General features: G+C 35.1%; 1 protein-coding gene across 1 annotated transcript; it reads right to left on the reverse strand.

The window, feature by feature from the left end:
* Window positions 1-525: 525 nt before the first annotated feature.
* On the reverse strand, window positions 526-1,268 carry Naa11 (N-alpha-acetyltransferase 11, NatA catalytic subunit). Its single transcript, XM_027939862.3, has one exon. It carries the CDS (start codon window positions 1,216-1,218, stop codon window positions 526-528), a length of 693 nt encoding a protein of 230 aa, XP_027795663.2. The 5' UTR covers window positions 1,219-1,268.
* Window positions 1,269-11,832: the final 10,564 nt, after the last annotated feature.

Below are 11,832 nucleotides of genomic sequence, written 5' to 3' on the forward strand. Positions count from 1 at the left end.
ATGTTAAGATTGATGACTGACTTCAAGTGTTTGTTGTGAGTCCGATCCATCGTGACAAAATACTCCAAGTTTCACCTAATGTATTAGCTATTGATAATCATTGGCTAGATCCATTATTTCATCAAGCAAAATGATGATTTTATAATTTTATATGATTTTATAATTCATCCCCACTTATTTACTGGAATTCTAAAAAAAAGAAATTTCTTTCACCAACTACATGGTTACCCTGAATTAGAACCCATACCAAAAAAGCAGGATAAATGTATGTTTCTTTTACTTAATTTGATCTACACGCTGTATGTTAGTGTCACATTTACTTCCAAGAGTGAGCAACCTACACTACACTACTCCTTCCAACCTACACTACAACTCTTCCCTAAAGTAACAGGTAGTTTTTAAGGTGAAACCTAGTATGACTGGAATGGTCTAAGATAGGATGTGATTGGGCAGGCCAAGGTATGATGCAAGGATTATAGGATAGGAAGCGATGGATCAGGGAAGAGAGAATACCTCAAGCAGGCTCTAGGAGGCGGAATCCAAGTCTTCTGAGCTGTCCTGGACATCAGTGCTCCCCGTGGATTCGCTAGGTTCCTTGCTGTCACTCCCACTATCAGGGACAGCCGGGTTCTCCTGCTGACAGGTCTTTTTAGAACCAGGAAGTGTGCTGCTCTGGCTCTCCTGGTTCTCCCTGGAGCCCAGCACCACATACCCGCCCTTCTCCTTCAGCTCCGGCTGCCTTCTTAGCTCATCTGCCATTTGTGAGAGATCCCGCTTCATAGCATAAGCATCTTCCCCGTCTGCATAGTATTTGGGTTCCACCTCACTGACCTGAAAGTTGAGAGTGTTAGAATAGAGGTGCAAGGCCGCCCGGTTACTCTTCCTGACGTGCAGGGACACATACTTGGCACTAAAGTTCTCTATCATGGCCCGAGAGGCCTGGTCCATCAGCTTCTGAGCCAGGCCGAGGCGCCGGTGTGAGCGCTTCACAGCCAGTGAGGTGATATGCCCATGGGGGACATCATCAGGGTCCTCTTCCATCTTGGCCAGGACATAGCCCACAATCTTCCCGTCCTCGTCCTCAGCGATGTAGGAGAGCTGAGGCCAGGAAAGGCCATGGTAGAAATAGTATTTCATCTGGTAGTTCTCGGGAAGGCAGAGGAGGTTGCAGTGTTGCATGTTCATCAGGTCGTCTGGCCGAGCATTGCGGATGTTCATAATGGCAGCGGGCAGGGAGCCGGTTGGACTGAGGTGAACAGAAAAAGGCTATCGCCAGCACAAGGGGCCCGGTTCGCCTCGGCTAATTGAGTCCCGGCAGCCAAAACCTAGCGCATAGGGCGTGGAGGTGGGAAGGCGGGAAGGCCAGAGGCGGAAAGGGTGGTGCCAAGTGACTCCGGAAGTGCCCGCCCCAGCCAATGAAGTTCCACCTCTTTGTTCCCTCGCTCCTGGCGAGGGGGTGCGGAGCGGGTGTTCTTGAGAATCCTTAGGGTTTAAATGAAGTGACCTATTGATGTTATTATCTTTGATTCAGTTTTAACTTTTGAGTGCATCTAGATATGTTTTCGCCATCTGAACAAACCCATATAACCAGAATTCAGATCATTGCCTGCACCCCTTCAGGAGTCCCATATATGCTCCCTTCCAATATCTGCCACACCCCACATCCCCAAACTAGCACTAAACTTCTAAGAGACTTTGTATAAATGCATTTTTTTTTCTGTGCAGGGTCTCTTTTTAATTTTGTTTATTTCCCCACTCGTGAGTTTCAGATACTTTTGTTGTGTACACTTGAGGGTTCTTTATATTCGTTCCTGTTGTATATTCCATTGCCGGAATATCACAATTCATTCATCCATTTTACTGTTGATGGTTATTTGTGTTATTGAATATTGACACATATTTACATACAATTAGGATCAGCAGATGTAGTGATGTGCAAGTTTTATAAATATTGCCAAGCAATTTTCCAAACTGGTTGGTACACATTCTTATCAACATTAGGTATTTCCCATCTTTTTCATTTTATCAATTTTTGTGTGTGGTTTCATTTTGCATTTCCCTGGTGACTGGCGAGGTTGAGCACCTTTTGAGACTTATTAATTTTTTTATATTCTCTTTTGGAATGTTACTGCTCAAGTCTTTTGCTAATTTTTTTCTATTGTGTGTCTTTTTCACATTAATACTTAGGAGTTTTTTTTCAAAAATACATTCTCGATATGAATCTTTTACCAGATATATTTCTAACAAATATCATACTTTTTCTTCTTTTGCTTTCTCTTTCATTTTTCCAATGCCGTGTTGAAAACAGCATCAAAGTTCTTAAATCCAGTAATTTTACCACATATTCCAAAATGACTTTTTTCCCCCTGATAGTGCCACAAACAGGCCATGTCTAAATAAATATTAGAAAATAATTTTTTTTAAAAAATCATTTTAAGTTAATACTTTACTCTGACAGTGGGTAATAGTTATAAGACCGAAAAGTGCCTTTGCATTTAATATGAGCCAATGGCAAACAGAGATTAATAAAAATGTATATTTTATTAGGCTAACATTAGAATGCAATCATATGTTTAGGACTTCTGTGATTGTATGTGGACTAGCTATAGGTAGAGAGGCGCTCTAGACCAAAGCGGACTAATCCTCAATTAGAATAGCAACTGCAGGCAAAGGGACAAGTCAAAGGAAAACTGACTTAGTTTAGGCACTGGGTTATCTTTGTCTTTATGAATTTGTGTTCACACCTAATACAATTCCTTTTTTCTCATAGCAAAAGGTAATGTGAGCCAGATGATTATCAAAGAAAATTTCATTCTGATCAAGTCCTCAACAAGTTTTCTTTAAAGAAGGAAAAAGCCTCTTTGGCTTCTTATGACAAATGTCCTGACTCTAGGATGCTAATTTATATCAGATATAATGGAAGCTTTGGATTAGAAGCACATCCCAAATGTTGTGCAGCAATAGCTGGCTACACCCAAGAAGGTGGACACTTGTTAAATATGAGTGGGACTTTTAGGCAGTTTTTATCCTAGAAGAGAAACTCAATCCTGGCAATAATGGTATGTCATGTTCTAAAGTGAGAAATGAGAAAAGTATTCGCATATGTTTTTTAGAGTCTTTGTAATAAGAAGGTCTATTTAAGAATTTAGATTTCCTGGAAGGGAATAGCGAATGAAATGAAATATAAACATCTAAAGACAGTTTCTAGTAGACAAAAATTATCTACAACCCTTTTCCAAGTTTGGGAGAACAAAAAAAAAAGCCTCAATAAATTTGGATCAATGTGAACTGAAGTTCTGTATGGTTTTTGGGTTGTATTATAAAATAAAATAAAATGAATTAAAGAACCTTTTCTGGATCATATTTAGTAGTATGTGAGATTCAGGTTAACAAAAGGAAGGATCTGATGACAGGAAGTGGTGGTAATACTGTACTATGCACTACTTGAAAATATTCAAAATTCTGTCTCTGCTAGGTCTGCTTTGCCTAATGAATGCAAATGTGAAGGATTTTGTTAGGCCTTTTCTTGAAGTTTTCCAATGATTCAACATTTTGATTAATTCTGAAATATAATCAGACTTAATTTCTAGATGTGATAGGCAAGCAGCCATTGTAATGATTATTGTTGCATGTGGGAGAATTGCCTGGACAAGGTTCAAGTAGCCATAGTATTTGCTTTGGCTCTTTCTCATCTTTTCAGATTTGAGACACATGTCACCCTTTATATGAAGCTGTCTCTTACTATGTTTTCCTGAGAAAATCGAATTGCTTCCTTATTCGTGTATCAGTTTCACTCATATCTGTATGTGTATTTCATGCTTTCTTAAATATTTTCTCCTCTGTTTCTTGAGAACATGACCTTGCCTTATGAAAACTGTTGTTTTTAGGGACTAGCAAATTGCATGCTGTATAGTGTGTCTTGAATGGGTGCTTATAGAATAAATATGTAATTGGAGGTACAAGTATATTAAGACAAGCTAAACAAGTCCTTTCTTTATGAAATATAAATAAATTGTATGATTACAGTGCATATTTTTGTGTGGTGGTATCTATTATCATTGCTTAAAGTGCATAATGAAAAAATATGATGGTATTTATGATGTTACACTTTTTATACTTAGCATTATATTCACTAACCAACTACATTATCTACCAAATGCTACACTGTCTAGGCTACTCAGAGATTTGCAGATCATTTTCATTATCTAAAAGAAATGTAAATTGAACATAATTTAGTAATCAGTTTAGAGCTCTAAATTTATTTTTTGGCTTGGGAAGTAAGTTGGTCATGGTCTATTGTACTAATGTTCATTTGTGACGATTTACCTGCAAACTCTATTTCTCACATTTCCTTGTCATGTGGCTTCCAGAGATATTTGACCTAGGGGAGGTAGGGATGGGACTGGGGATAATAGTAGAGAGGAAGGTTAGGAGAAAGCCAAATAATTCTCCCTCATTGGCTCATTCTCAGCAGTGTCTTACAGTAGTGGATGATTTTCTCTGAGGATTTAGCTCCCTACTAGACAGACAATATTGAGTTCTGATTCCCACAAGCAGCTCCTAGTATATGGAAGTAAAACTTCTCTCCTATGTACATTGAGCCCTAGAATTGTTAGTGGCTTCCTACAATTGCTAAACTTTTGGTTGCTTCCCCATACCCTATTGGCTTCTCGGCTCTTGCAGAACTCATTACCTACATATTAAATTTCCTCAATTTTAATTACATAGAGTGGTTTCATGGCTGGCCTCACTGATGTAAGAATTATAATAATTGATAATGTTTTCAATGTAAGTTTAAATTTTATAATTATTTTCCAAGTCTAGGATATGTAACTTAACTACTCTTGCCAATGATGAATGATGGAATAAGGCACAATATTCAGAAACAGTTTGGATTCACTGTCCTTGGGTATGATGAGGGAAGACATCCTTCAATTTATAGAATTCCTGATTGTAGAGATACCAGAAATCTGTTTCATCAGCTCTACATTATTTCCACGTAAGTCCCAATTGTCTTTAAATGTCATTAGGAAGTCCTTTACTATAAGGACTATGGGTATAGAAGTCACTGATAGTATTGTGTCAGGAGCAATTGGTTTGAAAGCCCATATACATTATTGTATGGAAATATGTGTGGGAGGAAAGAGTGATAATTGAGAGGAAGTGATGTATAAGGTCAAACTAATATAGTTAAACAAGTGATATGACATTAAGAAAACATGTTGGGCATTGTGAGAAGAAATTTGACTTCCTGGTTTAATCACTTATTTAATATAATCTTAGACCACTTAACTTTCCTTAATTCTCTTTTCTCTAATAGAGGAGAGAAATCTAAATGTGATAATAGGGAGGTAGAATATTCTTTTTCTTTTTTTCTATTTTTGTTTTTATAATAGGGATTCAAATCAGTGGCACTTCACCACTAAACTACATCCCCCAGCCATTTTTTGTTTGTTTGTTTGTTTTAAATTTTAAGACAGGGTCTACCTAAGGTGCTTACGACCTCACTAATTTGCTGAGGTTGTTCTCCAACTCACCATCCTTGTGAATCAGCCTCCTGAGTCACTGGGATTACAGACATGGACCACTGTACCTTTCCTGGAAGAATTTCTTGATGAGAACAAAATGACCTGCAAAGAAAAAAGCAATATAGAATGTGCAGATTATCAGAAATTGTGAATAGATTTCAAAATAATTATATGAGAAAAATTAATTCTAGGATAACAAAAAGGCAAGGAGACATAATTTCTAGTTTTTTCTTGTGGAAGTTGCAACATTCCTGGTCTAACTGGGTTTTTGCCAGTTAAATTACTTCTCAGTATTTATCCAAAAGAATTAAAGTCAGTGCTGGGGATATAGCTCAGTTGGTAGAGTGCTTGCCTCTCATGCACAAGGCACAATCCCCAGCACCATAAAAAATAAATAAAATAAAATCAGCATAGTGTAGTAGTGATACATACATACCCACATTTACAACAGATCAATTCACAATAGCCAAATTATAGAAACAGTTTAGTTGTCCATCAACAGATGAATAGACAAAGAAATTACAGTGTATATACATTATGGAGTTCTATTCAGTCATAAAGAACCAAATTATGTCTTTTTACAAGGAAATGGATAGAACTGGAAAACACCATGTTAAGTGGAATAAGCCAGACTCAGAATGTCAACGGTTGTAATTTTTCTGTCTGCATGTATGTTGTATGTGGAAGCAGACAGAAAAAGGGGAGAAAAGAGGGATCTCATGAAAATACAAAGGAGACCAGTTGAGCAGGGAGGGAAAAAGGAAGGAAAGAGGAAGTGCTAGGGAATGAAATTGACCAAATTACATTATATGCATGTATCACAATGAATCCCACTATTGTGTATAATTATAATGCACCAACAATTTTTTTTTTCAAAATCTTTTCTGAAGTATTTTATTCCATGGTTTCCTTGGGATATGGGACACCAAATGTCCTCTCTATATTGTAAAATAGGAGTAGAGAGTCAAAAAAATAAAACCAATTGAGAAATTCATCATAGAATTTTAGAGTCTCTAAGATGCCAAACTCATACATAAATTGCTTTTGGTTTCCTGGTGTACTACTGATTGCCAATAGTTGTCAATGTTGTTGCTTTATAACTTCCATTCTGCATGGTCTTATCACTTTGATAGTAAACTTAATTAGTGTGCATGTGTGTGTGTGTGTGTGTTGCTTAAAAAGTGAATTATTTCTCAAACTCATAGAGTCAATAAACCTTTTCAATGATTATAGAAAGGGAAAAAATCAGTTTCAGTTTTTAATGTTTCTTTCAAAAACAAATTTTATTCAAGAACCATATCAAATATAGTTTTATTATTGGCTTGAGACACATTATATCTTGGATATTTTCTCAGCTCTACATTTGTATTAGTTTATCATAGGTAAATTTTGCTTTTGTTTGGGTGGGCTGGTAGGAATCAAAATGGAGGTAATAATGTAGTGCTTTAATATTGAGTTGAATTCAATAAATGAAAATAATTTTCTCTGATCCTACAGCAAATAATTGTAAAAGTTTTTACATAGAGGAGGGAAAATTGATTGTCTTTTCTTCAGTGTTCATAATAATTTTTATAAATTTATTTTAGTTTTATTAATATGTATTTACTGTATATATTAATGGTATACAATATGACAGGTCTTCATAAAAAGTAATTTCCTATTTTTTCAAGCCACAGCAATAGCAATTATATAATTCCATACCCATTTCTCCGGTTCTAGGCTAGAACTAATTTCCAAATAGAAAGTGCTAAAGGTGTCTAGTAATTTGGGGATACACAGTTTTCCTTTCTAGCTAATTACGGAAGTTAAACTTTGAGAAAACGGATTTAGCACTGCTTTGTTATAAGAGATAAGAATGCAAGAAACTTGAGTGTATCTAGCCAAAGTCTTATTGCAAAAGTGTTTGTGATCATAGGTCAAGGTTATTTGTATTTTCCATATTCAGAATAGGCCTTTGAGAAGCAGAACTAGAATTAGAGGATTAGTGTAAAAACATAGAAAGTCTAGCTTTTCAGTATTTCATCAAGAAGATTCAGGAATACAGGTTTGATGGAGTTTCTTAGGGTTCACTGTAAGGTAATTCCCCTGACACAAAGGAACCTCAACACACCACTCAATATGTATAAGCAAAACAGCTCAATGTTAGGCTGAATGTTTCAAGTGGATAAATAATTCACCTACCATCCTGTCGCCAGTTCAACTCTAGTTTATGATTTACTTTCTAATTAATTCAATAAATATAAAGCATGTTTTAAATTGTTCCCTGTTGCAGTTTTCTGCCTGTGTCTTTCTCTTTTGCTGTCATTAGCTTCTTGGGTTTTCTCTCGGCTTCACTTCTCCAACGCAATACAGATTGTACATGCAAAGCATACAACGCAGAAGAAGAAAGATGACACCTGGGTCACTAGTCTCCTGGCTCACTTTGCTAATCTGCCTCAACTGCCATTACTAATTAGGGTGAAAAGATGACTACCACCATGGCTGTTACTGCTGTTGCTCTATTTAAATGCACTTGGAGAGCCTCACATATTTTTTTCCACTTGATGAACTTATTACTCAATGTATAATGTAGGAAGACAAGAAATTAACTTTTAAGAATCTGAGGACTTTTTCTTTACAGGTGAAATACGTCTTCCATGTAAGGGAAAATATATAACACACAGGCTAAGTTTATAAAACAATAAACATAACACGAAGCTAAGAATTAGGCTAACACTAATGCCTTTGAAGCTGCTTTTACGACCCTTTTAAATATCTACCTTCTCCAGAAGTAATTCCTATCCTGACTTGTATATTAAACATTCCTCATTTTACATATGTCCCTAAATGATAAATTATTCAATTTCCCTTATTTTAATAATTATAGAAATAGAATCACAATAGGTATACTTTTGTCATTTGCAATTTTTTTCCCTTAACAGGTTTTTAAGATATATCCATGTTGGTATGCATAGCTATGGTTTATTTAATTTTAGCATGGTTTAAGTTTAACACCATTGTATGAGCTATATAAAATAGTTCATTTGGCCCCATAGACTTTTTTATATTATAAACCATATAATTTTCTGTTGTTTATAACAAACTTGGAAGCTTAAAAGAGCACACTTTGTGGTTCAGGAGTCTTGGCACTGCATGGCTCAACTGGTTTCTTTGCTGAGGGTCTTACACAGTGAAAATTGAGGTGCTAGTCAGGACTGCAATCTTCTATGAGGTTCAGGCTCCTCTTATAAACTTATAAGAGGAGCCTCTTATAACCAATTTGGTAAGTTATAAAAACAGGAATAGAACCACCATAGATCTGATATTCCACTCCTTGTCATATATCCAAAAGATCTAAAATCAGCATACTATAGGAATGCAGCCATATCAGTGTTCATAGTAGCACAATTCACAACATCCTAGCTATGGAACCAACCAGGGTGTCCTTAATTAGATGAATGGATAAAGAAAACATGGTATAAATACACAATAGAATATTGCTCAGCCAAAAAGAAGAATGAAATTATGGGATTTGCTAGTAAATGGATGGAACTGGAGACTACCATGCCAAGTGAAATAAGCCAGATTCAGAAAGCCAAAGGTCAAATGTTTTCTTTGATTTACAGAATCTAGTCCAAAATAAGGAGTCGGGGGGAAGAGAGAAAGAGAATGAGAGAAAGGGCAAAGAGGGGAGTGATTTCATCAAAATAGAAGAAAGATCTAGATGAAGGACTAGAGGACTAGAATAAGGGGACTGAGGGGGAGGGAGAAAGGACATGATAAGGGAAGAACAGTGGAATTAATTTTATTTACCTTTCTTATGTCCATTTATGAATATACCACAGTGAATCTCACCATCATGTATATCCACAAGATATTAACTATATATATATATATATATATATATATATATATATATATATATATATATATTAAAAACCTAGCTGGAAATGGCAGCACATACCTGTAATCCCTTTAGTTCAGGAGGCTGAAGCAGGAGGATTGTGAGTTCAAAGCCAGCCTCAGCAAAAGCGAGGTGCTAAGCAATTCAGTGAAACCCCGTCTCTAAATAAAATACAAAATAGGGCTGAGGATGTGGCTCAGTGGTTGAGTGCTCCTGAGTTCAACCCCCAGTACCCAAACAACAACAACAACAACAACAAACCTAAAAGTAAATAGCAGAAAGAGCAATAGAGTACATGGAAGGGAACTGTGGAAGAGAGGAGGAGAGAGAAAGGGGAAATGCTAGGGGCTGAATTAGAGCACATTATATTCCGTGCATTCTGGTGTTAGAAGTAAAGCTTTTAATTCTTTACTATTGAATATGGTGTCTAATATGTATTTTGGGTAGATATCTTTTATCAAGTCCTTGTCCCTGTATTTACAAATTCATGTAAAGTTTTAAAGGAATTCTAATTAAAAACCTAATAGGAATTTCTGGAGAGCTTGACACTTAAAAAAATGTATAGGAAAGAATAATCAAGACAACACTGAAGAAAAAGAAAAATATGTGGCAAGATGGCTTACTAATTATTGAAACCAATTATCAGGGGAAAAGAAACTTATTTCATAAATTATAAAAGATCAATTAACTAATAATAGGAAAGAAAATTTCCTAAGGTTTTGTATGCCTTCAAAATATATGAAGTAAAAAATGACAGATCTGATATAGTTAAATCCTCAGTTTAAACTAGAGATTTCAATACATTGCTCTCATAACTAACAGAATACATGGGACAAAAAATAATCATGTAAAGACATAGAATACTTGAATAACACTAGTTGCTGACTTTACATAATTGTGATTTACAGAAAAATTTACCCCAAACAATGAAATTCACAATGCACAAAGTATGGTTACCAAAATAAACCATCTTCTGGGCTACAAAAAGTCAATAATTTAAGAGGATTCAAATTGCATGATATACATTTTCTTAACATAATGCAATTAAAATAGAAATTAATAAGAAGATACTGGAAACTCTTAGGAAACTGTAAAACAAATTTCCAAATAACCTGTGATTCAAGAGAAATTAGGGGTAATTAGACATTATTTTTGAACTGAATATAGTAAAATGTTTTAAAAATGAGATGTCAATTATATTTGTAGTGTTATTATTAAATTGGGTGGTGAATTGAATGCTCTTATTTGTTATTATGCTTTATTATATCTTACATATAAATACAATTAAAAGATAATGAAAATAAGAAATAAACAACCACATAAAAAATCTTCTTGAAGAAAGACTTTATAGATATAATCCAAAGTAGATTTGTACTAGATATATTCAGGTGATAAATTTCAAGCTTTAGAGAAAGTCAGGCATTAATTTTTAGACTACATTAATGAAGTCACAAGATAAATTAATGTGTTGCTGCTGTTATTAAAAAAATTGTCTTCAAATAACACTGAAAACCATACCACATCCATGGTTGTTGCACATTCAGGTTCTCTGTGGTCTTTGTCAAAGAATAGAAAATGAACATATGTGCTCCATGCAGTTGCTTGTATCATTAGGCATCAAAAAAAAAAAAAAAATCCACAGCATCTGCAATTCCCTGTTTTAATTAGATCCTGAAGTAATGGCTGCAGCTGAGCCATTTATTGCTTCTGTAAACGAGAGCCAGTAGAGGGAAGATATTTTTTCCTAACATCACTTCTGTAAAGGTAATATGACAGCAAAAGCATAGGTGGAACAATTTAGAGTGAGGAAACTGGACTTCCCTTTGATGTCATGAAAGCCACTTAGAATCAGCGTGTTCAGCTTCTAGTAGTGACAGTCAAAGGGTGGAACAGAGACTAATCCATGGTGTAAGAGCAGTGAAAATCCAGATTTTACTAAAGTTGCCAAAGGGCCATATCAGTAAGTATCAGTCACTAATACAGTTTTTTTAAAAAATATTTATGTTTTAGTTGTAGTTGGACACAATACTTTTGTTTTTTTATTCACTTATTTTTATGTGGTGCTAAGGGTCAAACCCAGGGCCTCACATGTGCTAGGCGAGTGCTCTACCACTGTGCCATAACCTCAGCCCACTAATTCAATTTGTATCCTAATAAAATGAATATTTTTATCCTTAAAACATATTATAGTTTAGTAAGACATATTTTTGAAATTGTGCATGTAGAAAATTTTTGCTGAGATAAAGTCCTCAATACAAACACATATTCAATTATTATTAACTTGTCTGAATTTTATATCAAGTTAACGGTTAAATGTTTTTATCACTGGAAATTGAAAATTATTATTAGGGATATATATATATATATATATATATAACATATATATGTATGTATATGTTATATATACTCTTTTAATAATTA

The sequence above is a fragment of the Marmota flaviventris genome, chromosome 7 (genome assembly GCF_047511675.1).
Source record: "Marmota flaviventris isolate mMarFla1 chromosome 7, mMarFla1.hap1, whole genome shotgun sequence".
Lineage (NCBI taxonomy): Eukaryota > Metazoa > Chordata > Mammalia > Rodentia > Sciuridae > Marmota > Marmota flaviventris.

What these genes read in the sequence shown, in the direction of transcription:
- Naa11 (XM_027939862.3), bottom strand. Translation starts at nt 1,218, where the DNA reads ATGAACATCCGCAATGCTCGGCCAGACGACCTGATGAACATGCAACAC.